The following is a 26539-nucleotide window of genomic DNA, read 5'->3' on the forward strand; positions in this document are numbered from 1 at the left end:
GATAAAATTTCTGCCACACCTTTTTCTGCCATAGAATTTGTTGCCCCTGTCAGTTTCTGCCGCCTTTTCCTGTTCCTTGCAAACACTCTCTATTTCTACTTTCCCAGTTTTTCTGTTAGTGAGTCAGGAAAGTAGATAGCATGATGCAGTTAAATTACATGGATGTATGCGTTTCTCTCCTTCCATCTCTCACAGCATGCCTGTCAGGCCTTGTTGATGGTGTTGCAGAAGCAATCAGCAAGAATTCCTTTTTCAAAGACTTGGATGAAACAGAATTTTGATTATTTTCTTGCAGTTCATTCTCCATTCATAATAATCCCCAGAAAGGTGTCCCATGTATCTGGGAGGAAAAGCATAAATTTGAGAAGAGATCTTTGAACAGTTTCTAATAAGAAAGTATCATAATTTAACAGATTAACTCAGTAGAAAAATAATTGCAACTACAATATTTAGAAATAAAAGCAAAAAGCATATAGGCACTCTTGGCAACAAGAAATTATAAGGGAAATTTGAAAGATTTTCTTAAAAGTCGTGTTTGTTTATCTTATAAGTATGTAATCACTTCTCTACAAATAATCCAAATTTATGTAAACTAATCCTAAGTGTAGGTTGTTCTGGTTCTGCTGGTAGTGAATTAGCATTTTATGAACAGTTTTATTTCCAAAAGTGGTCAGTACAGCTCAGCAGTCTCTATCAGCATCCCAGCTCTTCAATGTCATCATAGCCTGTATCTTCAAGAGCAGGGGATGAAGATCTCTCAGCTTCAGGGGTCCTGTTTCGGAACATACTAGGGCTCCAGTCTGAAAACATGAAGGGAAGAACACTTGAGACAGATAAATGCACACTCTGTATTGTATAAACCCATTTATATGGTTGCGCAGCTGTCATTCGTCTCCTCTAGAAATCAGAACCTTAGATATGAGTGACTGTGAAAGACCTGAGAAATGCTTATGTCATTCTGCCTTCTGATAACATGCACACATATCCAAAGATCAAGCTAGCTGTTTCCAGAAAACAGATTACTGATCTGACTTTAAACACTTCTAGTAAAAGCAATTCTTCCTGATAGTGGTTAGATAAAACCTAGCTGATCCCTTGAGGTACCTTCCACCTTGATTATCTTTGAGTTCAATACAGTAATTATAGATTACAAAAACTAACAGCATTGCTCTTCTAGCCTCACCTGTCTGTGAGTCCTTGTTTCTGTCACTTTCTCCAGGGTTCCCAATGATTTCCTGTTCATTCTGTCCATAAAGAGAAGCATCTTTAGGTCCAGGAGCTTCTGTCGCATCATCATACTCATTTTCCAGGGCATTTTCAGGCAGTGGAAAGATCTCTGGAACAGTACGGGTATTAGCTATAACAAGGAGAGTTCTTCCACTAGAGAAAGCAGTAGCTGATGATCCAGCAATACAAGGCTTTAATACTGACATGTCTGTACTTAACTGGAATCCATCCCTCAGAGAATGTTAGTTTTCACAGTTTTATGGTATATACATATACTTACAAATAATATGTGTATAAACATGAAAATAAATTAAAACCCTCCTGTTTTACTTTTTATGTAACAATCAATACTCAATCTGAATAAGAAAAAGAGATCTTATTTGGAATAATTATCATCTTTATAAGCATTTCAAAACAAGTAAGAAAAAGCTTTTAATTTATTTTTAACTAAAAAAAAAATTAGTATTAAAAAAACAATGGACAATAAAATTAAGGACATGATGCAGCAGAGTCTGATATATGGGCAACTGAGGTCCAAAACTGCTTGTGCCTTTTGAAGTTGATCTCTTGGAGACCAGGCAGCAGCTAAAGGAGCTTTTTGATCAGTTCTAGGAAATTTCAGCTCTTTTTCAAACACTTGCTCTCCTTCAGCTATTTCAAATTTAAAAAAAAACAAACCAAACCAAAACCCTGCAGCTGGGAATCTGCATTTTCTTCAGACCTCTTGGATTAAAATTTCCTAACCTATTCAAATTGTATGCCAGTGTTCTTATTTGGAGCATGTCTTTCCTCTGTCTTAATTCTCCTCATTTTTCTCAGAAATAAAGCAATAGTTTACAAGCTATTACAGTTGAAATTTCTGGGAGAAGCAGTTATCAAATTGTTGGATTCATGTGACTGGGTCCTGTGGAGTGTGCAATAGTATCAGCAAACATCTATTTCAAACTTCTCATACAGAAGAGAAAACTAGCACTTGTATATGAGATTGTATGACATTCTTCCACCACAAGAGTTAAAAAGAAAATTTTGATTCACATCAAAACATCACTAGCACATGGAGTGCAGCAATGAAAAAGTTTTAATCACTAATAATGAAAATTTTGGAATTAAAAACTACTCTGATCTGGGATCTCTTTCTTTGTATGATCATTACCTTGAGTTGCTCCAGGACCATTTTCTTCATCGTCTCCTCTATAAAACTGTGCCTTTGTTTTTGAACTCTCTGAATAAGAATCTAGGCAAATGAGAAAGAATGTGGTATCAGATTAAACTCTCCTTAACTGCTAAGACTGCATCATGAGAAAAAGAGCAGGCTAGAGTAATACCATCCAAGTTCAACAGATTCTTTGGCAGTCAGCATTACTCCTGCAAGGCTTACAGTGGAATAACCAAGAATCCCTCAGGGGTCCCATAACACTCTCATGGCTCATGGGGGAGACAAGCCACAAAGGGAGAAAAGCAATCTACAGGAGGAAGCCTACAGGGGCACAGTTGCTGGCAGAGAGATGCAAATTATTCCTTTATTTGTCCCTGCTTTAAATAATTGCAGCAAGAAGCTTTTGTTTGTTTGTTTTGTTTGACCTATACTGATCTATAGTCTATGGCTGCACAAAACAAATTATCCTTAGGAGAGGAATTGGCAGAGTCCACTGGGCAGAAAACTCCTCTCCTCAAATCTAGGAATTTTTAGTTTTCCGTTAGATTTGGGAGCTACAAAGTATCAGACAGGGGTCGGGGGCACCAGAAAGAGCTTTCCCTTGAGAAGAGCGAGACACACAGACCTGAGAGGAAAGTCACGACCTGCTTTTCCCTCATCAGATTATAATCAATCTCTTCATAGACAGCCTCGGAGAAGGGGTCATAGGATAGTCTGGAGTCTGAAAGTAAAAGGTAATGATCACTCACACAGTCTCTGCTCATACTCAGGTTGGGGTCTTGAAAAGGACAAGTGCCCTAAAGGGGCTGCATGGCCAGGTTGGTACCTAGAAAGTCACCAAGATGTGCTGACTGAGGATAAGCACTGCTGGGCCACTTGGCTACCAGAAGGGGAGTGAAAATCTTAGTGTGGCAACAGATGCAATTCATCTCAGTCACCCCTCCCCTCAAACTCCCCAGGCAACTAAACACTTGCCAGCCATGTCAAGGAGGCATTTCATACCAGTCCTGAGGGACCCACCTCTCTGCTGTGCCCTGGCACGTTGGATCTGTCTAGCAAGAATGGCAAGGACCAGGCAGAGAAGGGTCCCCAGGATAATGCAGAGGATGACAGGCATTGAAAATCTCGTGCTGTCTGTTGCAGGGCGGCGAGGGGGATCTGAATGGAAATGAAAAAGGAACAGGAAACAAATCAGATGTCCCAGAGAGCTCTCTCCTCCAGAGAGCTGGTCCTCTACCCTGTGCCCATGCTAGCAGGGTGAGGCAGGTCACCTGCTGCCCAGTTGTGGGTCCTGCTCAAGCAGGTAAAATTCGGCAGCTGGCGATAGTTCCACTAGGTTTTCCTTTACAAAAGGCTGCAGGAGATGCTTTCTGGTGAGCTGAAATAAACTGCTGATTTACCTGCTAGGCAATATCAGGGACGTTAAACTGTCATTTGATGAGAGAAAGAAAGGGGGAAGAAGGAAGAAGGAATTTACCTGCTCTAGTGGGTAATGCTGTTGTTTCTATCGTACCTGCAAAAGGAAAGTGAGTCTACATTAAAGAAGAGGCAAGTGTGAAAAACAGGGAGAATATCTTCATATCATTTGTGTGTTCCTGCAGTCAAAATTATGAAAGGGCTGGTCACTGGGAAGTACAGCTAATGTAATGCTCCTCTATCTGCCTCCTTCCCAGATCTGTGTAATAAAGGACCAGTCACTAACCAGAGCAATTCACAGCAGCATCTTCCTTATGATCACAGCTTTTGCCAAACAAAGACTTGGCAGGACAGTCCCAAAGAGACAGCTCTGTTCCTTTACAGTGCACCTTCTCCAGCCAGATGGGACCAGTCCCTTCCCCAAAGGCAGCTTCACTCAGAGCAGACACAGCAGATCCACAGCCCAGCTGCCTGCATACAACGGTAGCATCTGCCACATCCCAGGTGTCATCACAGATTGTTCCCCAGGAACCTTGGTGCCAAATCTCCACTCTGCCAGAACATTCATCCTCTCCTCCTATGACTCGTAACTTCTCCCTGTCTGCAAAACACAGAAACCTTCTGTTTTACTGAAAGAGCAGGAAGCTTCAGAGTGACAAATAAGGAAAAACAAAGAGGTCAAAGTACCTGAACACCTTGTAGAGTTTGGACACTTAGTAAAAGTGGCTGGAGATGTTGCCTCTTTTCTTCCTGCAGAATTTAAATAGTGAAGTAAATAATTTAATTGTTTTCTGAAAAAAAGTAAGGGAGTGTAAGTTGCCTGAAAATTAACCATCGAGTTATTTTTTTCCTGAAATACATGTGTGGCCTGCTTAGTTCTTGATGGATTGCTGTTTGGCTATTGCTGTAAGTAAAATAGTTTTCCTGTTGGCTATGCTTTCTTTCTTCTCACATGAGGCAGCTGCAGTCCCTCTCAGGATATCCGAATGTCATCTAGAATTCATTTATATTATAGTGAATATATATGAATATAGATATTCATACCCAGGGGTGTGAAATACTGTCACAAGAGCAGGCATTAGAAGTGGATCTTTAGAGCCAAACTGATTTGTACACTTATCCATGGCTATGAGCATGCGTATGTGTGCATGTATGTACATGTGCACTGATATGCCTCCATGCATGTAGAAACATATATCTGCCTCTAGACTTCTTGAGAAGTCTAGTCCTAACTCAGATCTCACAGAGTGACTTGTGTATAATAGATTTTTGCCTAAAAAATATGCAACGGCACCGTCCTATTGGGGAATCCCTTAGGATTTCCACTGGGTAACTGCACTCCGTGACAATCATGTAATTTTAATGCACTCATTTACGTCAAGGATGTAGACAAAAATGTTTCTACCATTTACATGAAACTAGAAATAATGTATACTATATAACAAGCAAACATAAGGTCATTACTGCAATGTCCCTATATGTGTGCATAGGTTAATGTCTGGGCAATTCTATACAAATGTATTTCTGATTACCAGTGCAAGAAATGTGGGTCTCTTCTGCTCGGTTATCACATGACTGAGGATCCCAGGGGTCTGACTGACACTGCCAGAGAGAGCTATGTTGCTCAGTGCACTCAATGTGGTCCAACCATGTGGGCCCAGAACCTCTGCCATATTTGAAATCTTCTGCAATTTCCGCTCCATCTCCACAGCCCAGGTGTTTGCATACAGTTCCTGCAGTGAGTTGAGTCATACGATTGGAACAAACACTCCCCCATGTCCCATTGTAGAAAACTTCTAGACGCCCAGCACAGTCATTGCCATTCACCAGCCTCAGAGCCAAGAAATCTGGAAGTGAAGACATGAAAATGGAATTAGAGGGCCTGATTCTTCTAGGAACTTGGCTGTGATGAGTGAAATCCAGATATGTATTACCATATGCTAGGGCTTTTATAGTAAAAGACATTTGGTCTTTTTCATACTATAGATTGCTGGCCACTGACTTAGTAAATTTAGCTAATTCTGATCCAGAGCTTGAATCAGTATGTGCTGATTGGCAAAGGGCCAGCAGGCATTTTTGTCATGTAGTTGTGGTTGCTCTTCCCTCAGTAGTATTGAATACTTGAACCTAAAATTCAGAACAACTAGTATAGGGCATAACTTAAGTGATCTGTCTGCACTCACTTCAGTGGCACTCAGACACCCTCTGCATATGCAGCTAGGACTTCTTGCATTAGAGGGGAGTAGTTATTTTCTGCTCCTTTGTGGCTCTGATTCAGTGCCAACAATGTCTCTCATCTCTTGGGATGCTCAGTGCCACAAACTTCTTATGACATGGGGATTTTTTTCCTGCCTGTGTATATAATCTTTTTTTTTTTTTACAGTGCTAACTGCCTGTATTGGTTCTACCTGTGTTGTGGAGCATGGATGCTCCACAGGCTCCAGTCCCTTCAGAGTTTGTACCGGCTCCATCATGGGCCCTAACAGGCTGCACTCCGTTCAGGTGTTGTACCTGAACCCGTGTGGGTCCTCCATAGCCTGCAGTCCTTTAAGGAGTGTACCTGTTCCAGTGTTAATTATCCACAGGCCACAGCCCTCTCAGAGACATACCTCATCTGGTATGGAAACCATATCTCCAACCATGTTCCCATCAGTATCTTTTTCCACTTCTCTTTCATTTCTCCTTTCTCTTGCAACTTGCCACTCTGTTTTAAATATGCATGAGCAGAGCCACCACAATCTACTTTGATTTTCTAATGCTTTGGTTCACAGTGGGTTGTTTTCATTGGCTTCAGGGTGAGCTGCAACTGACTGTAATGGGCACACAGCACCTTGCTGTGGAAATTTTTACAAAATCCTCTAATTTACTCCCCAAATATTCCACCACACCACACACATTTTGTATGTGTGTGTGCGCTAATGCAAAATATGGACTTCTGTAGACCCTTTGCATCTTGGTAGGACCAAGAGGATATGCTGACCAACTACGCTTGTAATCAAGACAGCAAGAGGCTGTCCAAGCAAGTCTCCACTATTAACTGCTTCCCTTTCATGTAACCCTCCTGTTTGAACCCACAAGCTCAGAAAAGGGTTTTCCAAACACACCTGAGCACAGGACTCCAGCATCCTCTTTGTGTTGGCAGTTGTGCTGGCCCCATGCCCTAGAGGGACATGCCCAGAGATCAGATTCAGCCCCAGTGCAATTCACATCATCCAGCCAGATCTGTCCTGACCCTTTGCCATAATAAGCAGAGACAAATGCCTTGATGGCATGCCCACATCCAAGTTGTTTGCAAACAACATTAGCATCTGATAGATCCCAATTATCATCGCAGACGGTGCCCCAGATACCATCATGATAAAGCTCTACTCTCCCAGCACAGCGCTTTGTTCCATTCACCAGCCTGATCTGTCTGCTACCTGTAGGAGGAAAAGCCAGTTGTCAAGCTGCAACATAACCAAAATGCACAGGTCAGCAGAATGGCTGTCTTTCTAAAACATTTTTAAGACATCATGTTTTTGTTATATTACAATTCTTCTGCTATGCTTGCTTAGGCCAAACTTGTTTGAGGCTAAAATTGTATAAAGGGAAAGGCCTACTCCTCCATCATGTAAATGTTTGAATAATTCCTGTGAGATGTTGCAAACAAGGAGGAGTGTCTGATCATACTGAGTATATGCAGAGGTCACCTTATCTTCTAAAGCCAGAGAAGCTATTCTCTATTTATACTCGTTTAGTTAGACAGAGACAGTTGCTGTTACAGATGGGTTACAAAATCAGAGAAGAGTAGAAACAGTTGTACTATTCTTAGGAAAGGCTGCAGGTATCTATAAATATAGAAATGTCACAAAATAAAAGCTATTTAATTCTCAAATATTAATCAGAATGCGTGGCAATCATGGCCAAATTAGTGATCTTATGGCTTCTGTATTCTAATATTTCCTTTTGATTCTGGAAGATAAATTCTTTAAGAAATTTAGATGAAGAAAGCATTATGTAAATTACACATGCTTTCTTAACTATCAAGCTCAGACTCATGCATATGTAAGATCTACTGAGACCACAGCACAGGGTGGCCTGGAGCCAACCCTAGGAAACATTCTGTGCCTTTCACACGGTAACTCACCTGAACAAATAACACCAACGTCTTCAGAAACTCCAGTTGGCACTGTTTGATACTGGTAGGTCTTGCAGAGCATCAGCTGAGTCTCATTTCCAGTACACTGGACACTCCTTAAGCCAACAAGACCCATACCTCGCTCAGACTTTGGAAGGTAATAGGCTTTCTCAGCAGTTCCACACTGGAGCTGTCTGCATACCACCTGAGCATCCTTAATGTCCCAGTCGTCGTCCAGGACTCTGCTCCACAAACCATGGAGTGAGATCTCAACTCGCCCATCACAGCGGCTCTCTCCACCTGAGAGTCTCAGTGATTCAGCAGGACCTAGGCTCAAGAGAGTTGGAAAATACATTGAAGAATATCTGCTGCTCTTACTGTAGTATGGATAACTTGCAGAAGACATATGGAAGACAAATTTCTATGTTGGTAAAAAATTAATTCTCACCACTGATTAAGGAGACTGCCTGTGCTAAGGCTTTCTTTGCTTTCATGTACAGAAGGGTCTGCAATAGGAAGCAAGAAAGGCTTCCTCAGCTCAGAGATTAGATCCTGTGGGGAGTCAGGCACATCTAAACAATGTGAATCCCTCTACTAAATCAAGTTTCTATGCTGAAACAAAAGGCTGGAGGGGTGGGGTAAAAGAAAGGAAAGAGTATTAAAACAGGCTGACATACCAGACTTGCTTGTGAGAGTGAGATCACCAGCACTGCTCTGGTCTGAAGTTGCACTGCCCATTAAAGGGCACTTCTGACTTACCTGAGCAAATTACAGTGGCTGCTTCTTTGGCTGAACAGGTTGGATTGCCCAAAGTCACTTGAGCACAATCCCACAGGCAGGACTCTGTCCCTTCACAGTGAAAAGCATCTCTCCATATAGGCCCATTCCAATCCGCTAAATGGTCTTCCATCTGGATTGACTTTGCATAGCCACAGTTCAGCTGACGGCAGAGAATGCTGGCAGCTTGCAAATTCCAGTGGGAGTGGCAAAGTCTTCCCCACGTGCCTTCATGGCAGATCTCCACTATGCCAGAGCATGTGGTGCCATTCACCAACCTGCCCCCTGCACACCCTGAATGTAAGAGAAAGTGAGTACTGAAACTTTACATTTGTAACTGCTCGTGGGCACAACCTGGAAGTGACTGGGAAATGGGAATGAGTTTTCCTTATCATTCAGTGGCAAAAATGACTTCACTGAGCCACTGGAACTTCCATACTCATAACTAGACTTCAGTCCACTCTGTTTTACTCAGAAGAATGACTAGAAATCAGGATCTGGTCCCCTTTGCTGTTTTTAAAATCAGGGCACTAGGTTTTGAGACCTTAATTGTTTGGACTAGCCTCACCTAGGGCCTACAGCTATGCATCCTCAGACTGCTGGTCCAATCCTCACTTAAACCTGGACCAGGAATTCAGTTCCTTGTCTCGAGTACGTGGCAGGTGTAACTGTCTCCAGTCTTGTTTCTTGCTATGTCTGGCTGTTCTCTCCAGATGGACCCTACATTTGATTGATTGCTTTGACTTATCTGTGACTGTCCATAGACCTTATTACCAATACCTTCCTCTGTCCTCTCTGCAGATGCTTTAGACTGTGCCTTGGTGGTAAGGACTCTACCTGTGCTGTCCTCACTCTCTGCCCCCAGCTCATCCCACCCTGTGGAGCAGCCCGGCTCTTGCTGTTCCCTGACACTAGGAGCCTTTCACAGAGAGCGACCTTGTGGTACAGATGAAGTGCAACCTTGACTCCTGTAGCAGCAGACAAAAGATGGAACATAACTCCACAGGCTCCCTCTGAATTTTGGGTTGGTATCTTTCCTCAAAGAAGGTGTTTTTCAGTTCTCCTCTTATACCTTTCCACTGCTTACCTGAGCATACCACACGAGCATCTTTTCCAGCAGGGCATTTATCATGACCTAGCGCAGTCACAGGACAGTCTCTCAGGAGTGAGTCATTCTTCTTGCAGCTGAATGTGCCATTCCAGACAGATCCATTTCCTTTCCCTAAGGACTGTCCACTTGGTATCAGTAGGGCAACTCCACAGTCTAGCTGCTGGCAGAGGATATTGGCAGCTGGTAAATCCCACAGGTAGTCACAGAGGGTTCCCCATGTGCCTCCATGAAGAAGCTCTACTCTCCCTGAACATGTGGTACTCCCGTTTGCCAGCCTGTACCCGCCATAACCTGAAGGAAGAATAAAGGAACTTAGCTGTTACTTTTTGATTTTTTTGTGCTATTGCACTGAAAATTGTAAGCTGCAAGAAACTAGCTGCAAGGAACCGTCACTCACTGTGTCTCAGGTTATTGGAAAACAGGTTATTGGAAAGCAGGTTGTTGATAAGCCAGCTCTGAAAAAAAAGTCTGTGTTGTCCATGTTGTAGCCTGCACTGCATGACTAAAAGCTTTTTGATTCCAAGTTCAATCTCTCCTTTTCTGCTCTGCTCTCTCCTCCCCCCACAGTACTGCTGCTACCTTGCAACATCTTTTCTTGCAGAGGCAGTTCTGGCACTACCTTGCTTGTGAGAAACTCAGAATCTAAGTGCTACCAGTAGCACTCTCTCTCCCAGTAGTTGGTCATCTCATGTTTCCCAGCAAGCAGCAACTGCAGTGTGCAATTCTGAGCTTTTATCTATGTCCCAGCATAAGGCTCTGAACACAACAGGCCATACTAATCAGCATATTCACAATAAATTAAGTGTGGCATGGGTAGGACTATGGTGTGCTGCTACCAGCCCCATGTAGTCCCTCTGCCTTCTCACACTGTTACTTCCTATCTTTACATGGTCCTTGCATAGTATCCCCAATGAGAGCAGGATTTCAGCTCTGAGCAGAGACTCTTGAGAGACAGGAGCCAAGACCTGTTAGCTACCTTAACTGAGCTTTTTGGCTGCTACAGCTCCCCAGCCAGTGCTCCAGGTCACTGTGGCCAGTGGGACAGTGTCCAAGGCAGTCTTGAAACAGACTGCAGCCCTTTGACTGGGAAACAGACATGAACTGCAGTCCTTATCCAGGCTGGTTTAGTGACAGGGTGTTGCCAGAAGCTCTGCCCCGTGCTTAGTTTACCCCTTTGAAATTGTGGCCTCAGAAAAAAAGCTGTGTTTGCTAGGTCTAATCTTCACTTTTGCAGGGGGTGGCAGTACATTAGCTGTATTTAGATCCCCCAGCAGTCATGACCATATGGAGTTCTTAAGTGATGTTACCTGTCAATCACAACTAAAGGCATCTAGGCCTCTGACAACTTTTTTTTAATAACTGAATTTTGTAACTTGTGCCTCCTTCAATCTTTTGGAGGTATGATACCTCTCCCAGTTTTTTAATTAGCTGAAGTGCCAGGGGTTAACATACACACTGGCACCACAGGAAATAAATTAATTTCTCCATATTCCTGCTTGTCTTTTCTGGCCGTTTCTCCTTTTATTTATAAGAGAAAGACGTGTAAAGAATTCTCAGCACTATTGAGTGCATGTCTTTAATAGCATAAAAGAAATTACAGCCCTTTTGAGATCTGCCTCTGGTGCAGTAGTGAAGTGATTAGAACAGCCCATGTCAAATGTAGACTCTCAGAGGAGTGAATGAGAGATGGCGGGGCTGCTTTCTGTAACGTCCTGGCCTCCCTTGAGGCATGATAGGGGAAGCATCCAAGAATCCTGAGGATCACAGAAATGAGTGTGCAGAGGCTCTGAACTGTGGGTTAACAGGAAGAAGACATATAGGACACAATTAAATTATGTTCATCAGTCCAAAGTCTCACCTGAACATACAACAGTGGCATCATGAGAGCACGTGTTAGTGTGGTGTAGGTTCCTGGGACAGTGTGCAAGGTGAGTCTCATTCCCTACACAGTGAAACTCTTCTTGCCAGATCAGTTCATGTCTGTCACCAAAGTGAGTTCCTCTCAAGATATCCACCGCCTGGCCACATTCTAACTCATTACATATAACAGAGGCAGTTTTGAAATCAATGTGTGAAAAACATACAGTAGCCCAAGTTTCTTCTTGCTTTACTTTCAGATTTCCTGAGCAGGCAGTGTCCCCTCCAGTCAGACGTACACCAGAGAAGCCTGTGGAAAAAAAAACACCAAGAAACCCAGCATCAAAGGTTGATTGTACTGACCTAATTTCATAACTCATGTACCTTCATGGGCAAGTCATGTCACTTCTCTGAGGACCACTGATACTTTTAAATAATGATTGGGGCAATTCCTGTATGCCAATGACAAGAAAGAAAATGGTGTATGAGATTGCTTATTTCTTAGTATGTGAAAATTTTAAGTTCTTGGGAAGCTACAGAATTAGGGAATCTTTGAACATCTGCCAATGACTGAGAAGTAGCAACCCCTAAACAGATAAATAAATAGCCATTTACTAGTGTGTGTCCACGGGCCTTCATTATTTCAATGAAGGGGAAGACAAAGCTTCCTTCTTTCCAGGAAGAGGAAACAGGAAATGTTGCACCCATCTTCATAAAAGGCTAAAAAGACAGACTGAAGATCTACAGGCTGATTAGCCTCACTTTGGTGCCTGGGAAAATTATGGAGTAAATCCTCCTGGGACACATCTCTGGACTCAAGAAGATGAATAGGAAGAGTCAACATGGATTTATTGAGGGTATATCACGGCTGTGGGACCTTACTGCTTTGTCTCATAAAAGTGGATTTATGCATGAGGGGACAGCAGCTCATGTAATTTACCTTACATTTAGCATGGTCATTAGCGCTGTCTTGCACAATATTCTTATGTCCAAAAACTAGGATATTATGGTCTGGGTGGAAGGACAACATGGTTAAAGAGCTGATTGAATGGTCAGGCTCAGAGAGTCGTGACTGGGGGGGTTGCACTCTACTGAAGACTGGCAGCAAGCAGAATACCACTTGTTGGGTCTTTCCTGGGACCCATTCTGCTCAGTGACATTACCAACAACCTGGAGGAGGTGATGGAGTACACTATTATCATTTTGGGGGGTGGAGGGAGATAACCATGAAAGTAAAGCTGCCATTCAGAGATCTAGACAGGCTGTATTAATGGGCTGAGAGGAATCTTATAAAAATCAAAACCAACAAATGTAAGGTTTGAAGCTGGGAAGGAAAAACCTCATGCAATCATGCTTTATCCAAAGAGCAAAACCAAGCACATCTTGCAGAAGAAGTAGCCAAACAGATATTGTATTTGTTTGCCATTGAAGACTGTCCTGTCTTAGCTTATGTGAAGATCTGGAGAAGAAAGGCAGTTGTATGGCATAACACTGTATTTTCTTGCTTCTCCATCTACACTTGCTTTTTTAGCTCCCATTCCTGGTCATATAGAAGTTTAGTACTGCTGTCCTGTTGCCTGGGAGAGCTGTGATAGAAACAAATATTTTCTTTTTCTCTTCTATGTCATTTAATAAGTCCATTCTATGTCACTGCTGTGCCCAGGCAAAGTAGACTTGCACATATAGTCAGTAGAAGACTTAGTGCTGGTGCAACTTGCTGTGGCTGAATGGAGGCAGTACTAGGACAAAGTCTGATCCCAGCCTCATATCTTTTTTCTATTCTGCAAGGCTGAATGAATTCTTACCTGAGCAGATCACTCCAATATCAAAGTAATGAGGGCAGGTAAAAGCACCCCATCCTGTATGTGTGCAGTTCCAGAGAGCAGATTCATCCCCACGGCAATCAACTCGATACAACCACGTTGGTCCAGTCCCTTCTCCAAAAGGAGCTCGATTAAGGGCCTTAACAGCAGATCCACATTGTAGTTGCTTACAAACAACCTCAGCATCTTCTATGGTCCAGTCACCATCACACACAGTTCCCCACTGCTCCTCGTGTTTTACTTCCACTCTCCCAGAGCAGGGGCCAGTTCCGTTTGACAGCCTCAATTCATCAGCACCTTCAGGCACAGAGACATATCAAGATTATGGAAAGGACAGTGCCTGATCATGATTATCAGTTACATATGGTTAATGAGATTATTATTGCTCTTAATTTACTCTTACATCAGACTTAGTTGGTTCACCTTTCTAAATAGTTCAATTCAAAGGTTTTTTTGCAAGGAGCTTTATCTGTATTTACAAATTCGACCGAACTGCACAGCTAAAATTTAAGTTATTTCTAATGACAGGCAAACTTTCTCTTCTTCTGACTTATCAGGGTTAGGAAATGCTGAGTAACGTCCCCACTGTGTGATTCACAAAGCACACCACAACAGACACCAGCAACTGGAGTGGGCGAGGGTACGGCATGCCAATGTGTGATTGCCAGTGTATATCAAGCTAGATTATCCCATGGGTTAATTGACCTGTGAACCAAGTGTGTGTGTCTTTGGGAGAGAGGTAACTGGAGGAGTTGGCTACCAGAGAGACCAGGGGGTCCAGGCCTGCTACTAGAGGGATGATAAGGTCAACTAATTCTTCTCTCTAGACACTGCAAGTATGTCAGTTTTAGCCCATGAGCTGGCTCTAATGCAGCCACTTCTTTCAGTAACTAACCACTGCTTCATTTCTTAATCCATACTAAACTATTAGCAGCAGTCAACTAGAAGGCAGTTTTGCCTCCATCTTCATGTGGTCTTGTAGCCCGATTCTTCACTGCTTTATCAGACACAGACAATGTGACTTTGAGACATGATCACCTCTTATACACACAGGCAAAGGTTTTACCTCTTTGCTAACACTGCTGGACTTCCACAGAATTTTCTGCCTATCATATAGACTTAGAAATAAAAAAAAGATTGTTACTCAAGTGACTGAGAGTTGATAACTTCCAAAAGCTATTTTTTCTGCAAACTGTCCTCTTTCCTCAAGTCTCCTGAATAAGAACATCTCTCACATACCTAGCACAAGCCTCAGATAACTCGAAAATCACTTTGTTCTTTCAACATGTTGTCTCAGAAGGAACATAATCTTTCTGTAGTAAAGTCTTATAAGACTTCTGAAAAATATTCTGGAGAACAACTCACACTCTATTTGAAGAATGTAGTCCAAAAAAGAGTTTTCTTAGCTAAAATATTTATCCATTTAAAAGATAAATGAATCCTAAGAAAAGTTGAATTCATAATACATTTTTAAAGGAATCAGATAACCCACATACATTAGCCATATCCAGGAGCAAAACAAGCTTAACTAATTGACCTCTCTGCACTTGAATTTTTAAATAATCCAGTATCTGATGTTTTCAACATGTAATAGAATGCAAGAGGATTCAGAGGCAAGCATAACTCAATCAACAGATTTAAATATTCCCTAATAAAAGCTATATTTTGCTGTAATCAATCTACTGTGAATTTTTTATGATTCATACAGACACACTGTTTTGTATTTCCTCACATGCCATAGCATGTCCCACAAGTACCTTCACTGAGTTCAGTGGTTTGGTGTTCTGCTTGGGTAAGGTAAGAAGGCATCAGTTTTACTTGCTCTGGCTGAAGACCCGGTTCTCCTCATAGACAAGGGATGAAAATGAGCCATGCATTCCTGTACCCAGGCCCTAAGAGGAGGTTTTCAGCAGATTGCCAGCTCATTCCCTGAGGGTTGTGCCTCCTGCACTGCTGGTACAATGCCCCTGCCTGGGGAACATCAGTGGTCTTTAGAAGCATGGAGAGTGCAAGTACTTCCAGAGCAGAGATGAGGGTGGTAGGTGCTGATGATGGTGTCAAGGTAAAGCTACCCTTGTCTGCATCTTCCAGTCAGTCTGTTACTATTCCCTGACATTAAAAAGGAGTTGGCAGAAAACTCACTCTCATTTCTACAGTACAGCTCAGTTGACACTCAAGCATTGCTAGAAAGATGTCTAAATAAAAACGTTTCATATTGTGAAAATGTGTGTCAAGAGTGCCTCCTCTTCCCCGCTGCATGAACTGTGACTGCATCCACAGACTTGGTGAGAACCTTTAAGATCAGGGCCATACTACATCAAAGCATCAACCATGAAGTCTTGTTCTCATCATATGGGGATGCAAGCACAACTACAATGCTATAGTGCCACCTCCATGCGTAGAGAGAAAAAAAAAGAGATTTCTAAAATCTGTCTCTCATTACCAGCTTCAAACATGTACATATAGCTCTAGAAGAGCAGAGAGACAAATAGTAATAAGCTGCAGATATACAGGAGTGACTGAAGGGATGGTGTGTTACCCAGTCAAATTCCACTGGACACACAGGGCACAGCCACACCATTTTAACTAATGTTGAACATAGACCTGGAATTATTAATTCTGTCTACAACCAGTTCAGAAGGAGAGGTAAGATAGTAATAAGAATATCCAGCTTGTTTCCATTACAGCTTGGCTTGGACTTGAATTCCTATGAGAATGTCTCAGTAAAATACAAAACTTTTACAGATGGCTTACGCTTCTTTATCTCAGGACCACCAAGGAGATTGAATCAAAGACAGAAACATATTTAAACACCTTCTTGTCTCTTTACCTTAGAGGTTGATAGAATAACAACCTATTTATACTAAATTTACATACTTTTCCTATATCACTGCCTTATGTGAAATAAAGTATGTACTTACCCAGGGATACCTGAATGGAAAGGAGAAGCAACCACAACACTGGAGCAGAAAGATGTCCTTTTGTTGCCATTTTGATTACAGATAGATGAAACTTTGCTCTTCAGGCATTGCCTAGATCAAACTCTGCATGGGCTTTTCTGTGTCTCACAAGTGACTACAAAAGAGGAAATATATAGATTCACGTGCTAGCGTGAACTACATGAAGGAACCAATAGAAATATTGTTCACCTTTTTAGACGTTATCGATAGATTAATCTCAAACCTGAAAGAACCAAAACTTCCAATAAAATTTGAAAAGTGTGCTTGTGACCTTATATGAAGGATGATTGCACATCTGATGTGATCTTCAAAATTGTTTTACTTTGGGACCAACACTGGTGGCACTGGCAGAGCAGTACGCAAAGTGGTTATTTGTGACCTGACAAAGGAATATAAAAGTGCAGAACCATGTAGTAGAGAAAAAGGCAAAGAAAATCCCTGAATTTGTAGCTCATCCATCTCATTGGGAAAAATTGTTCTCCAATCAACAGAAGTGGTGTTTGTCACTAGCGGTAGTTCTGTGAGCAAAAAATTATACCTGCTCTGTCTTGAGTCAGGTACTTCTCAGGGCTTCCTTAATCAGTCAAAACTTTATGGGCAGAAGCTCTTGAAAGACCATCTTCCTGAGGATGCAAATGACAGGACGTCCTGTTTCGTCTGCTGAGTTTCTTTTTGTTTCAAGTGACCATAGCTGGTAGTTCTACCCACTCATTCATTCAATTTAGAATGGTGAATTTATGGAAATAAAGGCTGTTGTTAATTAAATGGTGGCTACTTGACTCATTCTGGCAACTGGAACAAGTTGCAGAGTGCTGTTTACATCAGTCTAAACACACAATCCTCTTTATCACACTGACAACACATACTCCTTTTGTCTGATGGCATTTATCTAATGTTTATCCAGAATACTAAGTTCAGTAACATCCAAAGTATTGGGTCCTTAGAATATCAAGCTCTGCAACCTCTTCCCCTTCTCACTGGGCTTTTTCTGCTTGTTCAAGGTCTGTATAATATTGCAGCAGTGTAACCTTTGGTCAGACTGCTGCAGAAAATGCTGCATGAGGAAGAGCAGAGAGAAGTCTGCCCAGAGGCTGTCCATTCTTTGCTTAGGAGTTGCTCAGGAGCTCAGACACTTGCCTATGGTCTCTACTAGAGCTATAGGGCAGCCAAGCTTGGATCTGGCCATAAACTTTACTGATAATGACCCTGACCTGATGACTTGACTTTATGGCTTGGACTGCAACCTTACTATGGTTTTGTCTGCATTGTCTGGGCTGCTGGTTTAACCTGGCTGCAGTTGCTGGACCTATTCTGGTTTTATTGTTTGAGTACTATGGGATTGCATCCCTCGTGAAGTTCTTGCCTCATACCTGGTTTGCTGTTAGCTTCAATTCCTGACTGACCTTCTCTTGCAGAGCATCCTGCTTCTGCTGCCTGATACAGACCTCTGAAAAACAGAAAGTTACTTCCACTCCATTACAAATCTGGTCAGGTTGAGGACAAACCCACTACAGAAGTGCTAATGAGAGCTAGACAAGGTATCCATTATAATGTCTATTCCTGTACCGAGGTTCAGTGATTTCACTTAGCACTGTTCCTTGCTGATTAGGGGCCATCAACTGAATTCTTATTGACATTTAAAACCCATTCCAGGAAGTCTAAGATTAAGATTTGTTTCTCAGCATACAGGCCCTTGAAGACCAGAGCCTCTTTCATGAGCGCTGTGTCCAAGTAACCAGGTACATGCCAGTGCTCATGGATGTTAGAAGTCAGAATTCTCATCTGGGAACACTCTGGTACTCCCCTTTTCTTCTCTTTTCTGTTGCAGACAGGCTTGTCATCTGGATCAGTATTCACTTAGGTTGAGACTGCTAGCATGGATTTCCCCATACCCAATGGGCATGAGAGGCTTCCTAAAAACTACTCATGATGACTTTAAGGAGTCCTGAATATGTCTAGTGACAACAGGACATGCTCCTAGTTGAATGACCAGGAGAAGACATCTCTTCAAGGACAAGTTCAGTGGCAACATGCTGCCACATCTGTCATCTAGCCTTATCTATCTAGCAAAGTTTGTGAAGGACCTTAATGGTATATTCCTACTAGACTTGGACTCAAAATGTTTCCTATATGGAAAAGTAACCCATTCGTTATCATTGCACAGCCCAGCATTGCTGCTGGTATCCATTGTCTGAATAGAGGGACTTTCTGGGACACCATTCCTGCACAAATAGCAGAAGAAAATCCAGCACTATGTCCATTAAGCAATAACTTGGTCTACATATCTAGAAATTCTGCTCTTTCCTGAGGTGACTGAAACCCTTGTTTCATAAGGAAATCTCCAGTTCTTATCATAGGTATGGTGAGAGATTAATAGGGTAGAAGAGAGGATTCTATCTTCTGACGCTCCTCATGCCATCCACTTTGCATTTGCAAAGAAATGTAGCATAGGGTACTGGTAGGCACGAGGATGTTCTTATAACATGTCTTTTAACTCAGCCGCATGCACACCATTCATGGTGTGTCCCATGGGAGTAGCTGGAAGACTCTTAGTGCAGGACCCCACAGCTGGGAATTGTGTAGGGACTGCTTTCACACAGACTCACTTAAGATAGCAAGTACCATGGAGACTCTGAGGTTTTCATCTGGAGCAACCAACGAAGGATGTGGTTAGAGGCTCATCTCATTTTTGAAGCAATCAGCACAAACACTGTCTACAGTTCTAAACGCAAGTTAGTCAGGGACTGATTCCTGGGTTCAGTGTCAAGACTTACTTGCACCCCCACTGCAAATGATTATTTCCCTCTATATCATATTTTCCTTGAAGTGGAAAAGGAAAGATAGAGACTGAACTGGCACCTGAGTCATGGTGTTCCATGCTCTGAGAGTGCTTGAGTTTACTTGTTTATTGTGCAGTGTAGGGGTAACCACAGGGTCCCTACAGTCTCTCTCTGGCAGATGAAGAGCTTCCTGATATTCTCGACACTTTCCAGGATTCATCTCCATGGCAGCATAAGGAATCCCTCCCGATGGACATTAATATGAAGTATATAGAGTAGAAAGTCAAGTCCTTCTTTGTAGCCTGTAAAAAACTTTCTAAAAGAGTTTTCAAATCTGGGAATACAGAGCTGTCTAGTGGAAGATTGCTTAGAAAAAACTGTAATGGAGATGGCTAAAAAAAGCATTGACAAGCTCCTCTGGATCACATGGACCACACAGAGGTCTTTGCAGGATTTCAGGCATGCACACTGATGCAGGGTAAGCAGCAAAGGAAGCAATACAGCCCCTTTTAGAGGATGGGAAAGGAAACAGGGAAAACATCATCTGAGAAACAGAGAAAGTCGTAGAGGGATGGGAGAGAATGGGAATGAGTACCTCAGCCATTCTTGCACAGTGCTGTGGTACTACTTACTGTCCAGAAGGTAGACACAGGGAATCTGTGGGGAGAGGAGATCCAAGACATCAGCAGATGTCTGCTCCCCAGTGGAAAAGGACCTATGGGTGCTGGTCAGTGGTCAGCTGCACAAGAGCCAGGATTGTGCCCAAATGACCAAGGAGGCTGATGGCATCCTGGCCTGTATCAAAGCCAGCGGGACTAAGGAAGTGATTGTCCCCCTGTACTCAACACTGATGAGGCCACACCTTGAGTGCTGTGTTCAGTTCTGGGCCCACGACAAGGACACAGAAGTGCTGGAGCATGTCCAGAGAAAGGCAATGAGGCCAGTGAAGGGTCTGGAGCATAAGTCGTATGAGGAGCACCTGAGGGAGCTGGGGTTGTTTAGCCTGGAGAAAAGGAGGCTCGTGGGGACCTTATTGCTCTCTGCAGCTACCTGAAAGGAACTTGTAGTGATGTGGGAATCAGTCTCTTCTCCCAGGTAACAAGCAACTGAATGTGACGAAATTGCCTCAGGTTATGCCAGAGGAGGTTCAGGTTGGATATTAGGAAAAGTTTCTTCACTGAAAGGATTGTCAAGCACAGGCTCCCCAGAGAAGCAGTTGAGTCACTCATCATGGATTTATTTCAAAGATGAGTAGATGTGGCACTTAGGGCCATGGTTTAGTGCTAGGTTAATGGTTGAACCTGATGATCTTAAACATCTTTTCCAACTAAAATGATGCTATGATTATATGAAAATCAAGGAGCAAGCACCAGAACTACTCTGAGATACTTTGATTAAGAAACTGAACACAATGCTTTGCTCACCAAAATGATCTACTAGAGTTGGAACAATACAAAGAAAGCCTTCAGGGATGATCAGGTGAATACAAAGTCAAAGGGCGATGAAAAGACTTCCAAAAATTATCAGCCTAACAAAACAAAGCTCTACTTCTAAGTGTTTTGAGACAGGTTAACACTAACTGGAACAAGGACAGTATAATGTGAAGAAAAGTATAAAGTTGCTGTGAAGACATGTAAGACTGGATGCCACAAGGAGGCTTTTAACAATCAGAAAAGATTGGAATAAGCTTCCAATTAAAATGGTAACAGAAGAAAACTTTTGTAGTAATGACCAAGATCATAATCACTGAAAGGAATTACTGGGCATGTTTCCTTTGGTTAACACAAGTATAGACTTGATGACTTTGTAACAAATGTGGATAGAGCCTTCCTAAATCTTCCTTCGCAAAGCCTAGCCATGATGATGATGAGACTTGGTGACTGTAGTGGTCCCCTTATATCCCTTGCTCCCTGATTCAGGAATTATCACAACAGATTTTCTGAATAAATGTTATTTTTGCTGTAGAAATAAGAGAAGGTTTCTGTAGAGTAGACAAAAACCCCTTATTCCATAGTGACCATGTAGCATTTTCATCTGGTACTTGACAATGGACTCTACTCTGTGGATATGCAAAATCTCAGACGTCCCTACACTGTGATCAACAAGATGCAAACTAGGCAGGCCACTGAAGGGAGAATGAGCAGTGTTAGTGGAATATTTATTGGTCAAATGAGGTTCAGATAGGATTCAGACAGGCAACCACTAATGAGCCGGTGCTAGTCCTAGAGAGGCAAGCAAGGACGAGATGGTTTCATGAATAGAATTGTAAATTGTCTTGGTAGGTGTTAAAGTCAGGGGAGAAAAAAGATCACAATCAACATTTATTAGATCACTTCTTACTAGTTAAATCGTTAATAGAACCAAGCTGTTATTAATAGCAGATTACAATTCACATAGTATGGCCCATTATTACCTCACACTCAGACACTTACTGACCTGGTATCATGATGCGCTGTGGTCTCGGCAAACTTGTGAAACTTGATGTTCTGAGTTTTTCTGTTCTTGTGAATTCACAGGAGTGAGAATCTCCAGAACTTCTGTATTCCTGGGAGAGTTTTACATGCTGTCTCTCAGCACCTACACATTCTTTCTTTGATCTGGTTTCTGGTTTCACACACAGAGGCACTGCTCATTTGTGCAAATTCATCCCATGTGGGCTTTTATTACAGAAATGCAGAGCCAGATCTGATCCATAGGCCAGCATATCTCCCACAAGACACTGTCCTATCCCATGATTTCAACATGCAGCAGTAATCTTTACTTCCGTTTCCTTTGGGCACAGTTCTCTTGTATCTATGTGAAATTTATACCTTTATAGTTGCTGCACATTAAAACTTAGAATTTTAAAATATGTCACTCACTGCAACATAATTAGGAGACAAAGAACTCTTGCTTGACTGTTTCAATTCAGAGTATGAACCCTTTTGTAGAGAAGACTATACACCTTTCTAAAAGCTTCCTCCGAGTCTTAAGACCATCAGTCATGTACGTATATGAAAGTGAGGAAGATAAGAACACCCAAGTGCATGTCTTGTGGTCCAAAGTTAATAAGACTGCTTCAAAACTTGTTTTGGGGCTGTGTAAGTATGTGTGTCTTTGAACTGCCATTATCTTTAAACAAAACACAGATGGAGCTAAGTGATGAAGCTAATACACTTAATGCTAAGGTATAGATGGGGCTGTCTGAAGGAAAACAAGCAGTTAGGAAGGAAACCACTTACTCGGGCTGTGCTGGAGGGACCTTGAGTTTCAGAGAAATGAAATGTATCGTGTGGTTAAGACAAACCTGAGCTTTGAGAATGATTAATCTCTGTATCTCAAACTGACAATGGTATGAAGAAATATCTGAAATGAAGTCATCTGGAATAGTATTTACCTTTGTGTGTATTTATGAATGTATTTTTCAAAACCTTCCAAAAGCTAGTTGTATATTTTGTTACTGTCTTGTGAGCTCAAATGCTTTTGGAGAAGTGTCAGTCAGAAATTTTCCAGCAAAAGTATGACTTAAGGAAAGTGTACTTTAAAGAAATATACATATTTAACAAAATTTGGGTTTAGGGAAACCTTAGCTGCAAGTCAATATGACTTATGTTGTAAGAAAAGATAAGATGTCGTTCAGTTTCAGAATAAACTGTATTTTGATCTTGTGATGTGCTGAATGTTTCTGTCCCCAAGAGCTGAACAAATTGAAAGTAAAGTTTTAGTGACTTCTTTGAATTGCGGTCTAAGGCAGATGTTTTCATTGCACTTTCTCTGAGATATTTTAATTTATAGAGTTTCTTTTTGTGGCTATTGTTTCTTTTATTTTTCCTTAAAAGAATCATTAAAAAAATCTTTTAATATGATTCTCTGTTAGTCTTTTTCCCCTCAAGTTTTTGTTAATTGCAAGTAGTCATGAAATCACTATTTATTCAAGTAATTTGTAGCAAAATTAACTTGAGATAGCTGTCCAGGATTTCATGATGAGTGTGCAATCAGCTAAAAATGGAACAACTGATTCAGTGACTGCTGAAAACTGGCATAAATTATGGTGCATTATGCTCTGACCTTTGCTATAGAGAATTGTGAGGTCACTTCTAGTTTTTAATAAATGCCAGGGTCTCAGTTCTCAAGATCAAAATGATTCAATTTTCAGTAGGAACCAGGTGGCTTGTATGTCTATGTTTGTCCCTTTTTGTAAGATAAGTTTTCTAAACTTTTTCTCTAAATATTTAAATCTTTCATCCTTGAATTTGAAGGTACAAATTAAAAACAGTCTAAACATAACTAGAAACAGTCATGTCTTTCTGGAGCTGGTCTTCAAAACCAGTTTCTCCAGCCTAACTAGCACAACATCAAAGTTTTAGCTTAAGAAAGGGATTTCAGATGTGATCTGAGGATGCAAATTAGTCATTAATCAACATTCTACTGCTGCTAACAATGTTTGCATAGTTTCTTCCTTCAGCACTGGTGATCGATTATTGCTAATAGTTTAAATCTGTTTTCCTTTTGTCATCCCATTACAGGTTACTGTGAGTGAGCTTATGTACGTGTGTGTAGGGTGTAAGTGAGAGAGAGGGAACTATGCAAGGAGGTAAGTGTATTTGCCCTGTGAATAGCTATTTAATAATGAAAAATGTGTTCTAATAACATAGCAGTGTAAGTAATAAAAGACGTTGAAGTAAATATTTTTTTGTGCACTGAGTTTCTCCATGGCATAATCTTCTGTCAAGGAAAGTGGAATTTGCAGCAAACCTTATGTCACACGTCTTGATATACAGAAGCAGAAAATCTGTTCAAGAGTTGTAAATTCTGCTATTAAGTATGGCTGATTGCATCATTAAATTTTCAAGTTTGAAGAATAGAAGAATGACTATATCTTTACAAGGAAATAATTTCAGCTATGAAAATTGAAGTATCAGGTATGATTAATCTATTTTTACTAATGTTTTGATACTTTTGTATTTTTATATTCTCTAAACATGTATTAGGTCTATTTTCAAAACGCTGTGTAAAGTTATCACCTTTCACAAGTGTCATCCATATATAGGCATTAATTAAACTAAAATCAGGATAGTAGTTTTGCTCTTAAGCTACATACTCAGAAAAAGACGAAGTTGTGGATATCCAGGAAAGCCTCAAAAATACAATAGATTTTCTATTTCTCTTAGCTGAGGATAGCATGCTTTGATTGTAAAAGCCCAACCAGTAATCACAAGGATGCAAATTACAGTGAATGGCTGTTTGCATATCCTGTTGGGATCATTCAACTCTTTCTATGTTTAAACTGTAGATCATCTTCCTCTACAATTCCATATTGTGCCCACAAAGAGCAGGCAACAAAAAAATCAGGAATTCAGTGCAAGCTGTACCAGTTAACTTGTATCCACTTGCTTGAAAATCATACACCTAGAATAGAGTCAGCCTAACTAATACCAATAACCAAGGCTCTGGAGGTTGTATGAAATTGATTTGATAAAGCAAAGTGACTGGATTCCCAAAGGGATATATAGTGTATTCTTTTGCTCCTGCTGCTGGTTGGAAGGAACGTGTCAAACACTGAAGACTCTGATGATCTGGCCTGTCCAAGAGTAGAAAATTGTGGTGATGTCAACATAAATGGTGAAGAAACATGTACTCAGATGCTGAGAGAAATCAACAGATAATTAAGGAAAGCTCTACGAATTAATTTATTAATTCCCTTTTACTGCTGGTCTCTTGTACCTGTAACCAGTTATATAATAATCTACGTTGTTCTCTTCAGCTTTTCTCTGAATGTAAGATGTACTTATACATACACTCTTACCGTGACTGTGTTAAAAGCAAACTGTTTTGCTGGCAATTCTTTCTAGCAGAAATTTCCTTCACTTTTGGAGCGACTGATGTTAACTACTCCTGGGCTTTCACAAACACGTATATACTGTCACATTGAACTGGAATTTCTGTCTATGCTGCATTTTAGATTAATTCAACACATATCCTTGCAACAGCTTGAAGACAACAGAAATACCATTTTTCATCTCTGAGCTTAGTGTAGTGTTCCGGGTGTAGAAAAAGAAGGAAAATAATTCCATTTCATAGGATACTTGAAAAGAATTCAAAGGCTAGGTGTAGGTTTCATCATTTTAATTTTCCTTCATGCAACAAAGATACTGTTCTAAGACATTTCACTGCTTAAGTAAAGTGTAGGAAGGTGGATGCGAAGAGAAATTAGTGAATTGGCCTAAATAAACAACAAAATTGGGCCTATGTAAGGCTCTGGCAACCTGCCATATCAGATCCTCTGCTGTAGGCATGAGTAACACTTGCATTTCCATATCTCCTCAAATTAAGCCCCATGAATATGAAAGAAAAGGAACTGTGATGAAGAAATTATGGCCTTTTAAGAGATGTATATTTCTATATGCACGTGCAGAGGTATTAAAGAACCATCATATAAGATGTCCAGTTGCCAATATGTACACGTGCATGTATATGTTGGTTTTCACATGTAGTGTTCATTTTGGGAAGGTGTGTGAGGAATGAGCAGTATCTGTGTAATGGTGACAGATTTTCCCAGTTCTTAGAACCATGTTCTGATGGGCATTGAAAACAGAGTCCATGGCATGTCTTCTAGAATTTCAGTGGTGAAAATTCCAGATATGCTTATAGGTATGCAAATCAGAGAAGGATCCTGTAGTGATTTTTACTTAGATATTTGCATTTCTTGCATTGAGTTAATGACTAGAATCAAATTAATGTTTTGTTATTGGAAAAGAGACCAGGCTGTGGTTTGGAAAATAAATGTGGGCTATTTTCCTTGTTTCTTTCATTAATTCATTGATCATTTTTATCACTGATGATTTTATATCATTATGAAGGATTTATTGATTTACCAGCCATCTATAGCCAACCAAAATACAATGTGTTGAAATGATCACAAAACTGAACTTCTGAATGTAACCCAGTTGCTTAATCATTTTGTTCAGAGCCATTTCTGTGAATGACTTTATCAGTGTCCAAGAGTCCACAGTCCCGTGCAGTACGACAGAAGGAACTTACTTTACGTCCAATGCAAAGGAACTAAAGGCCATATACCTTGTTAAAGTTCAATCATAATGATGCAATTTTATAATATTTCTCCTTCAGGGAACAGAAATCACATCACATAGTAGTTATGATGAGCTTGCTCTTCAGGCAAAACGAAAAGCTTCTATGTAAACTACAGAAAATCCAGGAAAGTCTCTTTAGTGGAAAAGACCCTTGGTTCAGATGCTGGAATCTGTACTTTATGCTACATTTGAGCAGTTTCCTAGAAAATCTTGTGGGTTTTTTTTTCTGGACCTTCAATGGAAAG

General features: G+C 41.1%; 1 protein-coding gene across 1 annotated transcript; it reads right to left on the bottom strand.

Moving 5' to 3' along the window:
- Positions 1–693: 693 nt before the first annotated feature.
- LOC108497199 (antigen WC1.1-like) lies at positions 694–16475 on the bottom strand. The gene is made up of 15 exons (XM_017814608.1): positions 16406–16475; positions 13467–13781; positions 11663–11971; positions 9781–10095; positions 8676–8987; positions 7926–8243; positions 6904–7218; positions 5332–5646; positions 4487–4549; positions 4086–4400; positions 3861–3896; positions 3404–3541; positions 3009–3104; positions 1184–1357; positions 694–800 (listed from the first exon to the last, which is right to left on the bottom strand). The coding sequence occupies exons 1-15, from the start codon at positions 16473–16475 to the stop codon at positions 694–696; spliced, it is 3198 nt and encodes a 1065-aa protein (XP_017670097.1).
- Between the last annotated feature and the right edge of the window lie 10064 nt (positions 16476–26539).

Source organism: Lepidothrix coronata, unplaced genomic scaffold (genome assembly GCF_001604755.1).
Source record: "Lepidothrix coronata isolate B3197 unplaced genomic scaffold, Lepidothrix_coronata-1.0 Scaffold46, whole genome shotgun sequence".
Classification (NCBI taxonomy): Eukaryota; Metazoa; Chordata; class Aves; order Passeriformes; family Pipridae; genus Lepidothrix; species Lepidothrix coronata.